The sequence below is a fragment of the Choloepus didactylus genome, chromosome 25 (assembly GCF_015220235.1).
Source record: "Choloepus didactylus isolate mChoDid1 chromosome 25, mChoDid1.pri, whole genome shotgun sequence".
In the NCBI taxonomy this organism is placed as follows: Eukaryota; Metazoa; Chordata; class Mammalia; order Pilosa; family Megalonychidae; genus Choloepus; species Choloepus didactylus.
Genome location: NC_051331.1, coordinates 8,374,856 through 8,395,239, shown reverse-complemented (window position 1 = coordinate 8,395,239; position 20,384 = coordinate 8,374,856). Strand labels below are relative to the sequence as shown.

Below are 20,384 nucleotides of genomic sequence, written 5' to 3'. Positions count from 1 at the left end.
CCCCACTGCCCCCATCTGCACGGCTCTTCCCTCCCACCTCAGGCCTTTCCCCAAGGACCCTCTGGTGAGGCTCTCCTGACCACCCTCTCTAAAATCGCAGCCCCAGACCCCATCTCCTAGCCCCTTCCCTGCTGCTCTCTCGCCTCAGTTTCCATCCATTCTGCTGATATTTTCTCCTCTTTCTCGTGTTTCTTCTGCGGGCCCTCACTGGCCTGCCTGCTCCACTGCTGTGTCCACAGTGCCCAGAAAACATGGCCAGGTATACAGCAGGTGCCCACTGCGTAGATGTCTGACAGCATCAGGCTCACTCCAGAGAGACGGGGTGAGGGCTGAGACTAGCTTGCGCAGCTCCTGGAGTGCCGGTGGAGGATTCCGGAATGTGTCTGGGGGTCCCTGAGAGCCGTGCAGTGTTGTGGGCAGGGGCCGGGTAGGGTCGGGGTCTCCAGGCCCTGGGCCGGGCGGAAGGTGCCTCTTGCCAAGAGCACTGGGCTGTCGGCTCCATCACAGCCACCCCCCTCTGGCAGTCCGGCCCTTCTTCTCCCTGTCCCGTCTCCGACGCCCTTGCATGGCCGTCCTGGTCCAGGTCCAAGCCTTTGCTACTTCGTGCTCCCGTGTCCCTCCACGTTGGCCCGCTCAGTTTCATTCACTCCTTCGGCAACGGCTTCGGGGTCTGGGCTGCTCACCCCGATTTCCTGGGCACAGCACCTAGCCGGTTTCTGATGCTAGCGGGTTCCCAGTCTCGGGGTGGGGTAGGGGGGACACGGAGCAGTGTGTTGCTGTAGGCCAAGAGAGAAAGGAGCAGACCTCGCTCCCAAATGGGAGGTGGTACACCAGTTGTTGACCAGAGCGAAAAGGTAGAAGCAAGCCAGGGGTCCAGAAGTAGCTGGTGGGTAAGCAAAACACTGCCCATCCCAATGACGGAATACTACGCAGCTGTGAAAAGGAATGAAGCGCTGGTCCATGTGACAACAGAGATGAGCCTTGAGGACATCAGGTTGAGTGAAAGAAGCCAGACACAAGAAGAAAGATGTTGTGGGATTTCATTTACAGGAACCACCTAGAATAAACCCATTCACAGGCAGAGGAAGTAGACTAGAGGTCAGCAGGGGCTGTGGGGAGAGGGAATGGGGGAGCTCTGGCTTGGTGGGGGTGGAGTTTCTGCTTGGGGTGATGGGAAAGTTTTGGTGATGGAACGTGGCGCCGGGAGCAGGACACAGGACGTAATCAACATCACTGAACTGTACACGTGAAAGTGGTTGAAGTGGGGGGTTTTGGGTTGTATCTGTGTCACCACAATAAATATTTTTTCTTTTTTAATGGACGAGGAACTTGAAGGCTGTGAGGTCAATGGAGCCACTTCCAGAAGGATCTGGGGGAAGTCTTAGCCCTGTGTTCTCTGCTGGGGTCCCCAATTCCTGCTGCCCCGTCACCCTGAAATCTGGGGGTTCTGGGTGCCAGTTTCACTCTTTGTATTAGGTAGGGTATAGTGCAGCTGCTGTGACACAGACACCCCAAAATACAGTGACCAAACCAAGGTGGGAGTTCACGAAACCCGGCTCTCAGCACCTCCCTTGGCCCCCGTAAAGGCACGTGTCCTTCTCTCTCGTATCTCACCTCCTGAACTCGGCACACGCACTCCCGGCTGCAGGGGGAGGCTGGGACCTGGGGTCTCCAACTGGAAGGCCAGCACCCCCCCCAACTCTTTTTTTATTTTCGAGGACATAAAAGTCACATTAACGTAAAATTAACCATTTGAAAATAACACAGCTCAGCGGCCATAGTACATGCACAGTTTTATGGCACCATCTCCTCTGTCTAGTTCCAAAATGTTTCCATTACCCCAAACAGAAACCCTGTCCTCCCTAAACGATAAATCTCCGTTATTCCCTCACCACTGGGCCCCTGGGAACCTCTAGTCTCCTTTCTGTCTCTATGTATTTGCTTGTTCTGGATATTTCATGTGTGTGGCATGAAAGAATATTCGTCCTTCTGGGTCTGGCTTCTTTCACTCGGTGGAGGTTTTCGAGGTTCTTCTGTGTTGTGGCTTCGATCCGAATTTTAGTCCTTTTTGTGGCTAATAATTCCCTTGCCCGTCAGCTGAGGGGCTCTTGGGTTGCCCTCACTTTTTGGCGATCGTGAATCGAGCTGTGATAAACACTGGTGTCCCAGTCTCTCAGTTCTTTGGTGTCTGTGCCTGCAAGTGGGGAGGCTGGGTTATGTGGAAGTTCTCGGTTTAACTTTTCGAGGCCAGTGAGCTCTTTTTAAAGAAGAGGTTGGGGCTGGGTGGATGTGGGGGTCCTACACCCACCCCAACTTCAATCTGTCCCTCCCCACTGGAACCTTCACCTTTTCTCACGGTTCTTCCTCAGAATCGACCATGCGTGGTTGAGGGCAGGTCTGGAGGGAAAGCCACAGGGGCCCACCGTGGACCTGTCTGACCACTTCCTGCACGTCCACGGCCCGGTGACTGGCCTGCCCCGAGGAACAGGGACCTGGGGGACGGACAGACGGGTTTTTTTTTAAATTGTTAAACAGGCCTCGTGGCTTAGTTTTCTTGGCTGCTCAAGCAAACAGCGTGCGTTGGTTTGGCTTAAACCATGGGAATTTATCGGCTCACGATTTTGAGGCCAAGGAAAGAAGTCCAAATGAAGGTGTTGTCAAGGGGATGCTTTTTCCCCAAAGACCGTGGCGTTCTGGGGCTGGCTGCTGGCAATCTTTGGTTCTTAGCTTGTCACATGGCCAGGCACAGGGCCGCATCTTGGGCCTCTCTCTTTTCTTCTGGATTCTCTTGACGTTCAGCTTCTGGCTGCTTCCTCTGCCGCTTTCTCTCAGTGTCTGAATTTCAATCGGTTTATAAAGGACTCCAGTGATAGAACTAAGACCCGTTCTGATTGCGCTGGGCCACACCTTCAGAACCGAAAGTCACCTCATCAGAAGGTCATCCTTACAATGGGTTCGCACCCACAGGCAAGGATTTTGTTTAAGAATGTGTTTTCTTGGGGTGCACACAGCTCCAAACCACTGCATATCGCTTCACTTACTAGCCAGGCCATGAGAAGTTGACCGGGCTTCGGGGGAGCCCCCTGTGGGGAATGGGCAATGGCTTTGCCATGAACGGAACATTCCGCCCCTCTCTGCTCTGCTCTGGCTGCAAATCCTGACAGTGGCATTGCTCAGAGAGGGGTTTGTGGGCTGCTGCTGGTCCACACGACGGAACGATGGCCATAGCCAGACGCTGGGGACGTTCCACGAATAGAACGTTTTCCTCCTGAAAACGGGTACTGCCTCACGCATGCGTGGCTTCACACGCGTCCGACTTCTGTGAACAACGGAGGGGCTTAAAGAAAAATAATATAGTGACACTTGGGTACAACGGAAGTGAACACGGGTGGCTTGGGACGGGCTGTTTGTAGGACGATCCTGCCCGGCGGGAAAGGAAGCAGGCAGGGAGCTTCTGGTCTTGGGCTGCGGCCCCATGGCATCTTCCCGAGTTGGGGTGTCCATGTCCTCCCTGGACCCTGTAGGGCTGGGAAAGAAGGGTGCTGTCCCTTCCCACTCCCCAGTGCCCCGATGCCAGGGTGCACGCTTGCCAGCTCCGTGTCTCCCTCTGCAGGTGTAACAACCGCACCCAGTGTGTGGTGGTGGCCGGCTCCGATGCCTTCCCGGACCCCTGTCCGGGGACCTACAAGTATCTGGAGGTGCAGTACGACTGTGTGCCCTACAGTGAGTCCTCTTGCTCCTTGTGCGGACGCGGGCCCCTTCCCCCCGAGCGGGCGAGTGAGCAGGAGACGCCTTGACTTACACACACATACACACGGGGCCAGGCCAGGGCCAGGCACAAGTGTGCGTGGTGAGGGGTGGGGGGAGACAGGCCTGCTCCCTCCCTCGCACACTCTGCTCCCAGATACCCTCGTCACCCGGTTCCCTTCCACAGGGACGGCATTGCAGACTCTCGTCCTCATCCCCCAACCCTGCACAGTTGCCCCGCTCCGTTCCGTGCCCCTCGCTCATTTACACATTTTCGAGGCCACACTCCCATGCTCGGCTTTGGACACTTGTGTCTCCCTTGAACTTGCCGCCCTGTAAACCCCCACACCTCTTCCCTTTTTGGCCCGTCTTACACGCCTGCTCGCCCCCGTTCCTCCCTCTCTCCTCACCTCTTACACGTCCCCACTCCTTCTTGTGCGCCCTTCTGGTCCCAGCAGCTGGAATCTATAGTCGGTCTCTAGTCGGCTGTAGAGATAGACCACCCTCTGAAGCCTGGTGGCAGACCCCCGTGTGAAGGGCTGGGGGCGTCTTCAGCAGATTCATGTTTCCTGGTTGGTTTGCCCATTACCGGGTAGCACTTCCTGTCTGCAAAGGAAGTGCCGCCATACTGGACTGAGGGTGGCCCCCAGGAAGCCCGAGCTGGGGAGCCAGGAGCCTGGCTGTCTTGCATCTGGCCCATGGGAGCAGACAAAGACAGGGTCTCTCCTCCTCAGCACCCGGCCCTGAACATCGCCCCCTTCCCTGCCCTCTCTCTTCCCTCCCTCCATTGTCCCTTGTCCTCTCCTTCCCCCAAGCTTCAGGCGGCCACTCTGGAGGTAGGGCCTCGGGGAGGAGCGGGGAGGCGGCCGGGCCACCAGGGTGTGCTGAGCGTGGGGGGCCAGGGCAGGGGGAGCAGGAGGCCCCGTGACTGTCCCTCCTCTCCCCTCCTGCCCCAGCCTTCCCCACCCCCAGCCTTTGATTTCTCCTCGCAGGTGGACTGCCTACGCCAGGGGAGACGGGACCGCTTACGTGCTTCCATAACTTGCTTCTTTTACTCCTCATCCTTTCCTTTCAGCACCCGAGGCCTCCAGCCACTGCCCGAGGGGGACGCCCATCTGCTCCCTGAAGCCTCCCCACAGCACTGGGGACATTGCCGACCCCTGCACCAGGACAGCGGGGATGGAGGTGGGGGCGGGAGGCAGCGAGTGTAGCACAGTGGAAGAGTCAGGCAGGCCGGGGTCCGCGGCTTGGCTCTTGAACCTTCTGGCTCAGAGGCTTTGAGCAAAGGACGTAGTTTCTCTGGGCGGCTGTGGAGCTGGGCGAGGTTCTGGGAGATGGTGTGTGCCCGGGCCCAGATTCTGCTCCCAAGAAGCGAGAGTTCTGAGAGCAGAGGTTTAATCTCCCTGAGGACAGAGGCTTCGTCTTTACACAAACACCTTACTCCCACCCAGCACGCAGACCCACGCCCGGTACACAATGGGTTTCAAGAGTGTTCCGGAAGGCCCTTTCAAGCTGGCTGAGCCTGTCTGTCCATTTCTAGTGGGGTGGAGCACCCTGCGTGCACTCCAAGCCGAAGGTGCGAGGGAGATGGTGCCTGCTTTTGCCGGCCCGGTGGCTTCGGTGCCCTGAGCCTCAGTTTCCCCATCCTCACACAAGGTCTAGTGCGTTCTGTGGCATCTAGTGGCCCTGGACCCTGGGAGTCTTTGCTTCTTTTGTTTCCTCTTGCCAATTATTATTACTGTTATGAATAATCAAACAAAATGACAGCAGATGCTGAACTGAACACCTTCCCGAGGCAGGTGAGACAAAGGGCAGAAGAAATCCCCCGGTCCAAGGGGAGTGCAGTCCAAGTAGACCCCAGGTGGTCAAAGCAACAGTAGGGAGGTAGCTCAGCTGAGTCCCCAGGTGTGGTCCAGGGGGTTGGTAAGGGGCACGACCTGCAGAGACCAGGGCGGCCCAGGGAAGGGACAACCCCTGGTCTACGGCAGAGGGCTAGCCTGAGCCCCAGGGCAGACAGTACAGACAGAGGGGGCTGAGCTAGCTCCTTGGCCCTCCGTGGAGGCAGGCTGGAAGGAGGCGGCTGGGGGACAGGGAGGCAGGGCGTGCACTTGTCCCCAGACGCTCGCTGAGCAGCTGGGTGCCAGGCCACGGAGAGGCTGGGAGCTCCTGGAAAGGGCAGGGCAGGGTCACCCACAGAGGGGCTGGGGAAGTAGAGCGGGTGGGGAGCTGCCAGCCAGGCAGCCATCTTGCCCTGGGCTTTGAGGCTGGGGGGACCACCCCCCTACTATGAGGGTAACCCCAGTGCTGGCGAGGGTGGGTCAGGTGGGCGGTAGGGACTGCCGTGAGGAAGGGGGAAGTGGATGTCTGGGGGACACCCCCCTCCCCCCAGCAGACTAGCCCAACTAACACTGGATTTGCCTTGCAGCTGCGCCCAGTCTAACCATGCCCCCTTCCTCCCCCAGGTGCCTGGCCCCCCTGGGGCAGTCGGCAGGTGCAGAGCTCCGGGCTCCTGGGCTCGGGGAGCGTGGGAGCGTGTCCGTGCCCCCCGCCCGCTGTCTCGCCAAGTCTGTGTCCTCCCCCTGCCTCTCACCTCTTGGCCTGTGTCACCCCCACCTCCCACCCCCATCCCAGCTCGCTCTCCAAGGCCCGGGTGCACTTGCCCCCATCTGCCCCCTTCTGTGTCTTGTGCTGCCCACTTCTCTCTGTGTTGGCTTTTTCTGGGGTGTGAGGGCTTGGGGGAGCTCAGCTGGCTTTGGACGAGGCCAGCACAGAAGACTGAGGGGTTCACCCTGCTCTCCAAGCTTGGGGGACCCCGGCCCTGAGAGACACTGATCCTTTCCCCTGGGTCCCTGGTTCCAGCAGGAAGGCAGTGGGGCCCGGGGCAGGGTGGGGGGATTGGAAGGGTTCTCCACCTCCCATTCCCTCCTCCCCGGTGTCCCCCCAACCAGAGCACACCTCCCCGCTGGGCTACCTCAATCCCTCTCTGCACAGAGGGCCCCCCTCTGGTCCGAGGGCTCTGTCCGTCTGTCCACTTGCCTGCCTGCCCATCTGTGTCTTCCCCTTCCCCCAACCTCTGTGTTTCTCTTTGTCTCTGCTCCCCCACCTCGTGTCTCCCCTTCTCTGTGATAGTCTCCCCCAAACCGCCTTGCCCCCACCCCACCCCAGAGGAAAGGACCCGGGGGCGGGGGCTGAAGCGAAGCCACTTACTGGGTTGGGGCAGCAGAAGTGAGGAAGGAAAGGAAAAACGGGGACGCGTTGCCAGAAAAGAAACAAAAGCAATTTAATCTCTTCTTTTTTTTTTTTTTTCTCTTTTTTTCTCGCACATTTTTTTTTCAATTTGTTTTTCTCTCTCTCTTCCGATGCTTAAAGTAGAAGTGGAGCAGAAAGGTAAAAGAACTGTTACCAATGCTAACCCCTAACTCACACTTTGTTCTACCTGTCCCCGTAATGTCCCCCTGCCCCCCCACCCTGGTCCAGCTGATGTCCCCCACCCCGGGGGTCCTCCGGGTGGGGCAGCCCTGGTGTCCCCTCCCTGCAGACACCCGCGGATGCCTCTGAGCGGGAGGCCCTTGTCTCTCTCTCTCTCTCTCTCTTTCTCCTTCCTAGTCCTGGGCCCTTGCAGGGACCTGGCCTTCTCTCTCACTTTGTTTGCCTCCTTCAGGAGAAGTGTGTAAACATCCAGGGTGGGTGGGGACAGAGGGACCCCCCTTCTGGCTCCTGCCTGGGGGTGGGGGGCGGCAATGTGAGCTGTCTCTCTCCTCTCTTCCTCTCCCCCTACCACCTTTTGTAAGGTGCTTCCAGATCGGGGCGGTGGGATGGAGGGGACACCATTGTTTTCCTTTTGGGGAGCAGATTCCTCCAATCGGGGGGCTCCGGGGAGGGGGGGCTTTCTAAGTTCCTTCTGGTTTGGCGTTTCCAAGGCCCAGAGCTGTTTGGAGCACGGAGCACCAGTCTGCCCCCTCCCCACCCTCCACCATTTGCCAGCCCAGGGGAGGGGTCCCAAGGAGCCTTTCCCAGCCCTGGGAGGGCAGCTTGCCAAAATGCAGGGGCAGGGGGGCGGGGGCGGGCCTCTTGGGGGTGGGGGAGTGGTGTCTGTTTCTTTCACACTTGCGAAGCTGCAGTCAGGGTTTCTTTTGGGCTGTTGTGGTTAGAAGGCCAGGGAGCGGGCCCCGAGGTGGGGGGCGCCGGGGCGGGGGTGGGGTGCACAGGCCAGGCTTGGGGACCTCCAGGAGCACCGTAATTTCTTGCCTCTTCAGCCTTCAGGGCTGGAGCAGAGCGGGCTACAGGGGTGGGGGGTTGAGAATCCCCCAGCTGAAGGGCTTGGGGATGCTCATTTCCCTCCCCGGAAAGTTTGAGGAAACTGGGAGCCCCAAGGTGGATCGCAGGGGCAGGCCTGGAGGAAGTGGCTTTTCTGGATCATGCTGGGCTTGAAATTACGGTCTGTGGAGCATCCCCTGTGAGGGAGGTGGGTGGGGTCCCTCTGAGCTGCTCCCCTCCCCATTCCACCCCTCCCCCCCATTTCTGCAAGGCCTGGGCACCCAGCCCGAGGGGCCCCCCACCCCCACCCCCACCCTTCCACTCTCTCCCTGTCTCTCTCCTGGAGTCTCTCTCCCCCCCAGCACCAGACACTCTTCTTGCAGGCCCGGCTGGACGCAGCAGCCCTGGATTCTTTTCTCCTTGAGGGGTGGGGCGTGGGGGGGCGTGAAGAGGAGGTGTTGGGAGCTCGGTGCTGGAGAGGGGTCCTTGCTGTCCCAGCCCCCACCCCACCCCAGCGGACCCTTCCTCGCCCTCTCCCTCCTCCCCCCGGGGAACCTCTAACCACGTTTTTCCTCCCCCACCACACCCTGCGACCAGGCCAGGCTCTGGGACCCTCCACGGCCCCCTTCCCCCCGACACGGCTCCTCAGGGCCCAGCGAGAGGGGAGACCGGGGGCACAGGGGAAGAGGGTGGAGGGCAAGGCTGCGGGGCGGAGGGTGCAGCCGGCCCCTCGGGACAGCCGGAGCGGGCGATGGCAGGGTGGGGCGGGGGGCAGGGCAGGAAGCAGGGGGCTTCTGTCCACCTGTGTCTGGGGCTCCCCTCCCTACTCTGATGGGCTTGGGCCCAGGGACCCTGGAGCCAGAATCTGCACGACGCTGGGGAGGGAAGGGTGGCCGCTGTCCCAGACCCCATCCCCACCCGGGGGCCGAGCAGGAGCAGAGAGTTCACTGCAAACCGTCCCCCTCCTGCCCCAGTCCTTGCTCTGGCCTGGCCATGGGCTCCGCTAGCAGGGAGGTGAGGGGAGCCTGGCCGTGGGGGCGCGAGCCCAGATGCCCCCGGACGCCCCGACAGGCAGGGGAGGTCAGGGACAGCCGGGGCGTGAGGGGTGCGGGCGGGCAGGCCAGCGGTGGCCGACGAGATGCAGTTGAGGTTTTCCTCCTTTTCAGGGAATGGGGGGGTGGGGCGGGGCCCCCCACCTTTCTGACACCAGCGCGGCCTTGATCCCTCCTCCCGAGCCGGGGATGGTCACAGGTAAATCGGGGTCCGGGGCAGGGGAGGCGGGGGGCCTGGCTGGGGCGGGCTGGGTCTTTATCCTAGCACCTGGTTCCCTCCCTTGCCCCCTCTGAGCTGGACCTGGGACTGCCCCCCGCGGGACCCCGAGTCGGGCCCGGGCCTTGGAGTGAATTCTCTGCTCACCCCCTCTCTCCTCCACCAGCACTAACCTTTTCTTCCCAGGTGGTCTCCGGCAGCCGCCTCAGGGAGCCAGGACCTCGCCGCACCCCCTTGTCTCTCTCCACCGCCTCACAGCTCTCCTCTCCCCTCCCAACTTTCCTGGGAGCCCCCTTCCCTCTCGTGTCCCCCCCACCCCACCCCCATGCGCACCAGTGTCAGTGTCTGCTGCTGAACCAAACCCCCAGAGAGACCCTGCCGGCTGGGGGCAGGGTGGGGCGCCCCCGGGGAGGGGCCAGGCAGGGGCTGGGGCTGCCCCCAAGTTTCCCCAGGGTGCGGATGGGGTGGTGGGTGGGGCACAGGCTGCAGGAACCCGGGGATGAGGCTCCCAAGCCTCCCCCCCCCGGAATCGGGGCACTCTGACACCCACTCTGGGCACGGAAGCATCACTCTGCCTTGCAATTTTTGCAGGAGGAAGAAAGAGGAGTCAAATAAACAAAAAACCTAAAACTCTGTCCTCTGTCCTGGTTGTGGTTGGTGAAGGCTGGGAGCCCCGGAGCCCAAGCCCTTTGTTTAGGGGCGGACAGGAGGAAGGCAGGGCCGGGCGTTGAGGCCCTGGAAGCCTTCCCGGCCCACGGAGAGCGTCTCTGGGAAGGGGTCTCCCCAAACCCCTTATCCCCAGCCTGTGGGGTCTCTAGCAGCCAGGGAAGGAAAGAGGGGTGCTCCCTCCCCTCGCCCCCCACCCCTCCACTAACCCTGCTCTTGTGGCCTCCAGGGTTGACCTTTCCAGGGACAGGGGCAGCTGGGCGGGGCGGGGGTCCCAGCCCAGACACCCCCTCCCCATCACCAGCCCGACCAAGCAACCGTGACTGCAGCTGCAGGGGGGGAGAGCCTGGCGCCGCCCCCGGCCACCGTGACCAACTCGCCTCTCTCTTCTCTCCCTCCCGCCTCTGCTCCGCTCTCCCCCGTCCCCGTTCTGCGCCCCCTCCCCGCCCGGCCCAGTCTTCGTGTGCCCGGGGACGCTGCAGAAGGTGCTGGAACCCACCTCGACGCACGAGTCGGAGCACCAGTCCGGGGCCTGGTGCAAGGACCCGCTGCAGGCCGGGGACCGCATCTACGTCATGCCCTGGGTCCCCTACCGCACCGACACGCTGACGGAGTACGCCTCGTGGGAGGACTACGTGGCCGCCCGCCACACCACCACCTACCGCCTGCCCAGCCGCGTGGACGGCACGGGCTTCGCGGTCTACGACGGCGCCGTCTTCTACAACAAGGAGCGCACGCGCAACATCGTCAAGTACGACCTGCGCACCCGCATCAAGAGCGGCGAGACGGTCATCAGCACGGCCAACTACCACGACACGTCGCCCTACCGCTGGGGCGGCAAGACGGACATCGACCTGGCGGTGGACGAGAGCGGGCTGTGGGTCATCTACGCCACCGAGGGCAACAGCGGGCGGCTGGTGGTGAGCCAGCTCAACCCCTACACGCTGCGCTTCGAGGGCACCTGGGAGACGGGCTACGACAAGCGCTCGGCCTCCAACGCCTTCATGGTGTGCGGCGTCCTCTACGTGCTGCGCTCCGTCTACGTGGACGACGACAGCGAGGCGGCCGGCAACCGCGTGGACTACGCCTTCAACACCAACGCCAACCGCGAGGAGCCCGTGGGCCTCGCCTTCCCCAACCCCTACCAGTTCGTCTCCTCCGTCGACTACAACCCCCGCGACAACCAGCTCTACGTCTGGAACAATTATTTTGTGGTGCGCTATGGCCTGGAGTTCGGGCCGCCCGACCCCAGCGCTGGTGAGGACGGCTGGCGCCGGGGCTGCGTGCCTGCTGGGGTGGGGGTGGGTTCTGGTGAGCACATGAGCAGGAGTGGCAGACATGGCCAGACCCACTTCACAGCTGACAGCCTGTGTGAGCCTCACCAGGCCCCCGGGAGACAGGGACTGTCACTGTGCCCCTGTACAGAGGGAGAAACTGAGGCACGGGAGGTAGGGAGAAGGGATTAATTTACCTGAATCTGATAAGTGGGCACCTGCACACTTTTTAGTCCTGGAACTCCTAGGCCAGGCAAAATCTTGGGTGGCAACCGAGGAGCCATGAAAGGGGTCAAAGCAGAGCTGTCCGAAGTGTCCAGGGGGTGGGGACCCTGCCCCAGTCTAATTCCTCCCACTGAGTGCCCTTGGCCAGCTCTGAGCAGTCCCGGGGTTCTGTGGGGCATCTGGAAAGTCCCGATGTAATCTAATGCAGTGTCATTAGCAAAAGGCCCCTGGGGGGGGTAGGGAGGTGGCCTGGGTTACAGAAGAGAGACAGAGCTTGAAGGGGGGGCGGGAGGCCACAGCTCTCAAGCCCCCTCTCAGAACTGCCTTCCAAGTCAACTTCTGTGGCCTTTTTTTCTCCTTTACGTGTTCCCTGAGATGGAGAGGCCCTGCCCTTGTCAGGAACATCCTCCCACTGCTGCAGTGGGGAAGGTGCTAGAAGGATGGGAGCTAACCCTGTTCCCCACACCCCACCCCTTCCAGGCCCGGCCACCTCCCCACCTCTCAGCACGACCACCACAGCCCGGCCCACGCCGCTCACCAGCACGGCCTCACCTGCAGCCACCACCCCACTCCGCCGGGCCCCCCTCACCACACACCCTGTGGGTGCCATCAACCAGCTGGGACTCGACCTGCCTCCGGCCACAGCTCCAGCCCCCAGCACCCGACGGCCCCCGGCCCCCAATCTGCACGTGTCCCCCGAGCTCTTCTGTGAGCCCCGAGAGGTGCGGCGGGTCCAGTGGCCGGCCACCCAGCAGGGGATGCTGGTGGAGAGGCCCTGCCCCAAGGGGACGCGAGGTGAGTACAGGCTGCCACCCGCCATGTCCCACTGGAAGGGATCACCCCCAGCTCTTCTGCAGCTGTAGCCCTCAGGCCCAGCTTAGTAGGCTCCCCCCATGCCCCTCACCAAGCATCTGCTACCTGCAAAGCACCAGGCAGACCCTGGGTAGGGCCTGGGTGAGGGGCTTGGCCCCTGGCCTCAGGCTGAGACGGAGCACCCAGTGCAGTAGAGCGTGGCCTGGTGTGGGTGGGGGGCTCGGGGCTCAGGCCCCAGGGTCAGAGGGGAGGGCTGGGCCAGAGGAGGCTCCCCGAGGAAGGGAGCATCCAAGAGGAGCTCTGCTGGAAGAGGAGGATTCTGGAAGGCAGAGCCGGTGGGGGAGCCGATGGGAACGTTTAGGGGAAGCAAAGTGTGGCTCAGGTCACGTCAAAGCGACACCACCCTCAGCGGTCAGGCTGCTGCGTCTCCTCCCTCACCCTCCCTCGTCTTCTCCTTTCCCCCTTCTCTGGCCCATCCTCTGTCCCTGCAGGAATCGCCTCCTTCCAGTGTCTGCCGGCCCTGGGGCTCTGGAACCCCCGGGGCCCCGACCTCAGCAACTGCACGTCCCCCTGGGTCAACCAGGTGGCCCAGAAGGTATCAGTAGCCGCCCGCCCACCCAGACACACCCACTTGCTCGTGCCCCGGTGGGGGTGTGGGCAGCAGGCTGTTGTGTCTCTGCCCGGGGTGCCGGTGGGAGGGATGAGAGGGTCGGGGACGGGCAGGGAGAGCGGGGCAAGCCCCGACGGAGCTGGAACCCCACCCCCCATGCAGATCAAGAGTGGGGAGAACGCCGCCAACATCGCCAGCGAGCTCGCCCGCCACACCCGGGGCTCCATATACGCAGGCGACGTCTCCTCCTCCGTGAAGCTGATGGAGCAGCTGCTGGACATCCTGGACGCCCAGCTGCAGGCCCTGCGGCCCATCGAGCGCGAGTCGGCGGGCAAGAACTACAACAAGGTGGGGGCGGCGCCCGTGCTCCCGGGTGTGGAGGCCCTCGAGGAGGGACCCTGGCCACAGGCAGTGATGTGGAGAAGCGAGATGTCAGGGGGCCCCAGAGGCGAGGGGGTCTGGGAACACAGCCTGGACCCTGGGCCTGAGGCCACCCCCACCTCTCTCCCCAGATGCACAAGAGAGAGAGAACCTGCAAGGATTACATCAAGGTGAGGCCTGGAAGGGTCCCGCTGCCAGGGCCCTGGGCTTGGCCTACTGTGAGCAGTGGGGGCGGGGGCTGCTGGGTGGGGGTCCCACTGCACGGGTCTCTGCCCCCATGCAGGCCGTGGTGGAGACAGTGGACAACCTGCTGCGGCCGGAGGCCCTGGAGTCTTGGAAGGACATGAATGCCACGGAGCAGGTGCACACAGCCACCATGCTGCTGGACGTGCTGGAGGAGGGGGCCTTCCTGCTGGCCGACAACGTCCGGGAGCCTGCCCGCTTCCTGGCCGCCAAGCAGAATGTGGGTGAGTGCTGCAGCGGCATGGCACATCCCCGGTCTGGCCCGGTGGGACCAGTGGCCCTCACACCCCAACTGTGGGGGCCCGCCTGGAGCCTGAGGGGCGGGAGAGGCCCCAACCACGTGCGCCCTGTCCCTGCAGTGCTGGAGGTGACAGTCCTGAGCACGGAGGGCCAGGTGCAGGAGCTGGTGTTCCCCCAGGAGTACCCCAGCGAGAACTCCATCCAGCTCTCCGCCAACACCATCAAGCAGAACAGCCGCAATGGTCAGTGCTCCGTGGCCCGGGGTGGGCCCTCCGCCCTGTGGGGGCAGACGGCAGTGCTTTAATTAAGAATCTGAGCCAAGCTGGGGACCCAAGAGAACACACAGGTGTCCGCCAGTCAAGCTGGAGAGTAAAAGCTCACTCCTGGGCAGCGGCACAGTGGCTCCTCGCAGCTCAGGGAGGATAGGGCCCAGAGAGGGTAGGGATTCGCTCGGGGTCACACAGCACATGTCCTGGCCCAATGGCCTGCGGGTTGGGGCTGCCCACCGTGGAGCTAAGGCCCTCCCTGGGCAGAGGGCGGAGCTGCTGCAGGCTCGGGAAGCCCAGGGTGTGCACAGATGGGTGCGTGTGGGGGGCCAATGGCCTGACGCCCAGTGCCTGACCTCCCCAGGGGTGGTCAAAGTCGTCTTCATCCTCTACAACAACCTGGGCCTCTTTCTGTCCACGGAGAATGCCACGGTGAAGCTGGCGGGTGAGGCGGGTGCCGGCGGTGCCTCCCTGGTGGTCAACTCGCAGGTCATCGCGGCCTCCATCAATAAGGAGTCCAGTCGCGTCTTCCTCATGGACCCCGTCCTCTTCACTGTGGCCCACCTGGAGGTGAGTCGGGGCAGCCCCTGCTCCTCCGGGGCCTTGCAGCCTCCACGCGCTCCTAGATGTCACGGAGCTCAGAGAGGGTCCCTGCCTGCCTCGGCAACCTGGGTTGTTTGTCCCCATGCCACAGACTGACATGGGGGCCCCGAGGGCTTGTCGCTACCCCTTTACCAGGTAGGGGGACAGCACCAGGTCCCCGTTTTGACCCGCCCCCGCCTGGCCCCCACTGCGCCACAGGCCAAGAACCACTTCAATGCCAACTGCTCCTTCTGGAACTACTCAGAGCGCTCCATGCTAGGCTACTGGTCAACCCAGGGCTGCCGCCTGGTGGAGTCCAACAAGACCCACACCACGTGCGCCTGCAGCCACCTCACCAACTTTGCCGTGCTCATGGCCCACCGCGAGATCGTAAGCTCCCGGGGGAGGGGGGCTGGCACTGGGGGGACACCAGCTCTGGGGGTGCAAGGGCCCCCGCTGCACCTGGGGCAGGTGGCCAAAAGCTTCCTGGGGCGAGGGGCTCGCAGTCCCACGTCCTCCCGAGGCTTTTAGAAGACCCGGGGTGACCCCTGTGCCATCCCCTCATGAGCATGCTGGCCAGGGGTCCCCGGGTGGCCCCAAAGTGCTGAGGGAGCCCCTCTTCCTGCAGTACCAAGGCCGCATCAACGAGCTCCTGCTGTCAGTCATCACCTGGGTGGGCATCGTCATCTCCCTGGTCTGCCTGGCCATCTGCATCTCCACCTTCTGCTTCCTGCGGGGGCTGCAGACCGACCGGAACACCATCCACAAGAACCTCTGCATCAACCTCTTCCTGGCCGAGCTGCTCTTCCTGGTCGGGATTGACAAGACGCAGTACGAGGTGGGCCGGGGGGCAGGGGGCAGGCGGGCCGGGACGGCGGCAGCAGGAGAGGGCGGCAGGTGGCCCCCCCTAACCTGTGCGCCCCGCCACCCCCCCCAGATTGCCTGTCCCATTTTCGCCGGCCTGCTGCATTACTTCTTCCTGGCCGCCTTCTCCTGGCTGTGCCTGGAGGGTGTGCACCTCTACCTGCTGCTGGTGGAGGTGTTCGAAAGCGAGTACTCCCGCACCAAGTACTACTACCTGGGCGGCTACTGCTTCCCGGCGCTGGTGGTGGGCATCGCGGCCGCCATCGACTACCGCAGCTACGGCACCGAGAAGGCGTGAGTGTGCCCCCACCCCGCCGCGTCCCCCGCGCCTCTCCGCCGCGGGCCTCCCGGGGTGCAGGGGAGGGGTGCCGCACCTGTCTACCCCCCTGCCCCCTTCCCTTCACAGTTGTTGGCTCCGAGTGGACAACTACTTCATCTGGAGCTTCATCGGCCCTGTCTCTTTTGTCATTGTGGTAAGCTGGAGGGCCGCAGCCGCCACCCCCTCTTCACTCAGGCCAGCCTTGGCCCCCCATCCTGGCCTCCCATCACCCTGGGCCCTGAGAGGGGCTGGTTTCCAAGCCATGTGGGATCTGGGGAGCCTCCTGAGGGGCAGTGGGCATGCTGGGCACGTTCACTCGGGCCGCGTGCGGGAACTGAGCTAAGGGCAAGGCCGGTACTGAATGCAGGGTCATCCCCGTCAGTTCACCTAGATGTGGTGGATGCCTTGGGGGGCAGGACGGGGTTCTTTAAGGGGGGCTGCAGCCAGGGAGACCCAGCACCCACCCTCCCCCTGCCCCAGGTCAACCTGGTGTTTCTCATGGTGACCCTGCACAAGATGATCCGCAGCTCCTCTGTGCTCAAACCCGACTCCAGCCGCCTCGACAATATCAAGTGAGTGCCACCCCGGGCAGCACCCCCGCCCCCTCCTGGGGCAAGCCCCCAGAGAGAGCACCCCACACACACAGAGCACCCCGCTCACAGAGCACCCCGCCCCCCTCTCAGACCAGGCCCCCCACGCTGGGCTTGACCCCTCCCAGGATTCCCTAAAATGGTGGTACTTGAACCCCTGGGGTGACAGGATCTGATTGTAGGAGTACAAAGACAGCGTCTTCCTGTAATTGTTAGGTGTCTGTTTAACGGATATTAGCAACAAACAACAAATAAAACCATAATCAGCCCTGGCTCAGCCTGTGGTTTTAGACACAATTGCACAGGGCGTGGCCGAGTCTCAAAGGTTAGTCCTCGTCAGGGGCAGCGACAGCTCACACCCGGCCCCTCCGGCCCCCAGGTCCTGGGCCCTGGGGGCCATCGCGCTGCTCTTCCTGCTGGGCCTCACTTGGGCCTTCGGCCTCCTCTTCATCAACAAGGAGTCTGTGGTCATGGCGTACCTCTTCACCACCTTCAACGCCTTCCAGGGGGTCTTCATCTTCGTCTTTCACTGCGCCTTACAGAAGAAGGTGAGGCCGGGCCGGGGTCTGGGCACAGGACACGACTCAGCAGCCTGTCCCAACAGTTATGGAGGGAACTTGAGTGCTGTGGTGCTGGGACTGTCCCTTTATTTAAATACAGTTTGTCAAGATCTAGATCTTAGAAAAACATAGGAGGGAAATAGCAGCAGCAGAGCTACCTGGAGAAGGGACATGGGGGTCCTTTAGACCAGTAGGAAGGAGGCTGAGGGAGGGGGTTCTGGACTCTGTCCTGGGGCGGGACGAGCCAAGGTCAGGGTTTTAGAAAGATTTTCAGGTATGGAGAAAGATGGGGTCAGACAGGGCAGGGCATAGGAGGTGGGCCACTCAGAAACCTGCCCTGCCCCACATGATGCCCTCTAAGCCCCCTCCCCATTCACAGGGACACCAGTGTCCTCATAGCCCCCCCCCCCCCATTCACAGGGACACCAACTCCTTAAAGCCCCCTCCACGGACACTGATGCCCTCACAGCCCCTCCTCCGTTGACGGGGACGCTGACATCCCCACAGCCCAGCACGGCCCCAGACGCCTCTCCCTGGCCCCATCCAATCCCCTGGTCCCCGTCCTAGCCCACTCACCCTGTTCCCCTCAGACATGCCAAGCGTCCCCTCCTCTGGGCTTCACACCTGCCCCCCCCCCCCACCTAAACACCCCTCCTTAAGTGTCCATTTCCTCCCGGTCCCCACCGAGATGTCTCAGTGAGGCCCCCAGTCCGTGTGAAACCCCACCCCCCACCCCCAGGCCAGCCCTCTGTACCCACTCCCTGCCAAGGTTTTCTCCACGGCACTTCACACCATCTGACTTGCTGCACAGCACGTTTATATTTTTATGCGTGTGTTGTCTCTGTCCACTAAAACATAAGAGTCTGTAAAGTAAACCCTGCTGGGCGCCTTGTGGGGGGAGCTCATGCCAGACCTGCTGCGTGAACAAATGACTGAAGGCACAGGAAACCATTGGCGAGAAGGGATGGTGGGCCCCAGGGGATGAGAGCAGGCCCCAGTCATGGGCTGCCGGGCATGGGACCAAGGGGCCCGGCTGTGGCAAGGCCTCTGGCCGTGGGGAGCTGGTCTTGGGGTCTCAGGCCCTCTGAAGCAGCCCCCCAGGCTGGGCTCCGCGGCTGAGCCCATCCCGTCCCCAGGTGCACAAGGAGTACAGCAAGTGCCTGCGCCACTCCTACTGCTGCATCCGCTCCCCGCCAGGGGGCACGCACGGCTCGCTCAAGACCTCAGCCATGCGGACCAACCCCCGCTACTACACTGGGACTCAGGTACAGGCCGGGCATGGGCACCAGGGCCCCTAGCCCAAGGTGGGGGGGGGAGCAGGCGGCCTGAGGACCCCCTCACGTTGGGCTGTGTCCCCAGAGCCGGATCCGGAGGATGTGGAACGACACGGTGCGTAAGCAGACGGAGTCCTCCTTCATGGCGGGTGACATCAACAGCACCCCGACCCTGAACCGAGGTGAGCGGGAGCTCCTGGGACCCCCGGCCCGGCCCTGGCCCTCCAGGTCCCCGCGTGTCTAGGGCTGCGCTATGACCCCTGACCTCTCGGCAGGCACCATGGGGAACCACCTGCTGACCAACCCTGTCCTGCAGCCCCGGGGCGGCACCAGCCCCTACAACACCCTCATCGCCGAGTCAGTGGGCTTCAACCCCTCCTCGCCCCCCGTCTTCAACTCCCCAGGTAAAGGGACTCTGGGGGCTGGTCTGGGAGTGCCGGGCCCAGCTCCCAGGGGGGCATTCTCAGCTCCCGCTCCCCTTCTCTCTTTTCTCTCCTGGCCGGCGCCCACAGGAAGCTACCGGGAACCCAGTAAGTGTGACTCCGGACAACATTTCTGGGGCTGGGCACCCAAGGAGGCCCCTGGGCTCTGGACTGACAGCTGGAGGGAGGATCAGGTGGACTTAGGGCCTTGAGTTGGGGCAGCAAAGGTGGCGAAGGGCAGGGTGCAGAAAACACCCTCTCCCTGGACCCAGTCACCCTGGCAGGGAACTGGTCCCCTTGCCACCTCCTCCACCAGCTGCTGCTGGACTGGATGCCCTGCTGCCCATGGGGAAAAGGGGGTGGTGACGCCAGGGTCCCCAGGAGCAGAGGAGGCCGGAAGGGGGTGCCACCCCTGACTGCACCCTCCCGCCCTGCAGAGCACGCCCTGGGCAGCCGGGACGCCTGCGGCATGGACACGCTGCCCCTTAACGGCAACTTCAACAACAGCTACTCCTTGCGAAGCGGGGAGTTCCCCCCGGGAGATGGGGGCCCCGAGCCACCCCGAGGCCGGAACCTGGCGGACGCGGCCGCCTTTGAGAAGATGATCATCTCGGAGTTGGTGCACAACAACCTGCGCGGGGGCAGTGTGGCCAAGGGCCCCCCCGCCGCCCGAGCCCCCAGGGCCGCCTGTGTCGGGGGGTGGCAACGAGGAGGAGGCCGGCGGGCCCGGGGGTGCCGACCGGGCAGAGATCGAACTTCTCTACAAGGCCCTGGAGGAGCCGCTGCTGCTGCCTCGGGCCCAGTCGGTGCTGTACCAGAGCGACCTGGACGAGTCAGAGAGCTGCACGGCGGAGGACGGGGCCACCAGCCGACCCCTCTCCTCCCCTCCCGGCCGGGACTCGCTCTATGCCAGCGGCGCCAACCTGCGGGACTCACCCTCCTACCCGGACAGCAGCCCAGAGGGGCCCAGCGAGGCCCTGCCCCCGCCCCCGCCTGCGCCCCCTGGACCCCCGGAAATCTACTACACCTCTCGCCCACCGGCCCTGGTGGCCCGGAACCCCCTGCAGGGCTACTACCAGGTGCGGCGGCCCAGCCACGAGGGCTACCTGGCAGCCCCGGGCCTGGAGGGGCCAGGGCCCGATGGGGACGGGCAGATGCAGCTGGTCACCAGCCTCTGAGGGACTTCACGGACCAGGGCTGGGGGCCTGGTGCCCAGGAGGGAGCCCGATGGGGGCAGTGGCTGGTGGGCCGCTCTCCCCAGAGCCCCTCGCTGTGCCCCCCCGTGCCCCCACCAGGGGCCTCGGATGTGGGGGCCTGAGGTGCAGGGTCCACAGACAGGGTTTCCCACCAGCCACAGGCACCAGCTCTATTGAGGGGGGTGGCAGGGAGCAAGGAGGGAGAACTTGGAAGGAGCCCTCTCACCTCCCGATGACTCCCTCCTGCTTCCCCTTCCTGCCCCCCTCCCAAGCAAGGGCCAGGGTCTCTGGGCTCCGAGGGGCAGCTGCACTTGAGGTTGCCAAAGGCCCCGCCAGAGGGAAGGTCAGCTGCTCTTCGCCGCAGCCAGAACTGCTGCAGCTTCCACTAGGAGGAGGCGGTGGGGGCAGAAGGACGGACGGACAGGTCCTCCTGCACGACAGCCCGTTTCCCGAAGCCTGGGGCCTCTGGCGGCCAGAAAGCCGTACAGCCTGGGGCCTGGGGCCTGGGGCCGTGGCCAGTGGTTGCAAAGGTTGGACTGTCTGAAGCTCCTCCCCCGCTCCTTGCTCCCCCTCCCCCAGCAAGCCT

At 63.2% G+C, this 20,384-nt stretch overlaps 1 protein-coding gene across 1 annotated transcript in view; it reads left to right on the top strand.

The window, feature by feature from the left end:
• ADGRL1 (adhesion G protein-coupled receptor L1) overlaps nt 1-19,916 on the top strand; it is a 37,367-nt gene extending 17,451 nt beyond the window's left edge. The window contains 22 exon segments of the mRNA XM_037817940.1: nt 3,614-3,723; nt 7,120-7,134; nt 10,396-11,196; nt 11,919-12,233; nt 12,743-12,846; nt 13,024-13,209; nt 13,374-13,412; nt 13,526-13,709; nt 13,845-13,967; nt 14,356-14,561; nt 14,793-14,963; nt 15,202-15,411; nt 15,511-15,731; nt 15,844-15,910; nt 16,237-16,328; nt 16,726-16,894; nt 18,043-18,171; nt 18,266-18,362; nt 18,456-18,584; nt 18,693-18,710; nt 19,040-19,260; nt 19,262-19,916. Coding sequence (XP_037673868.1) covers nt 3,614-3,723; nt 7,120-7,134; nt 10,396-11,196; nt 11,919-12,233; nt 12,743-12,846; nt 13,024-13,209; nt 13,374-13,412; nt 13,526-13,709; nt 13,845-13,967; nt 14,356-14,561; nt 14,793-14,963; nt 15,202-15,411; nt 15,511-15,731; nt 15,844-15,910; nt 16,237-16,328; nt 16,726-16,894; nt 18,043-18,171; nt 18,266-18,362; nt 18,456-18,584; nt 18,693-18,710; nt 19,040-19,260; nt 19,262-19,780 — 4,126 coding nt within the window. The 3' untranslated portion in view covers nt 19,781-19,916.
• The last annotated feature ends 468 nt before the right edge of the window (nt 19,917-20,384 follow it).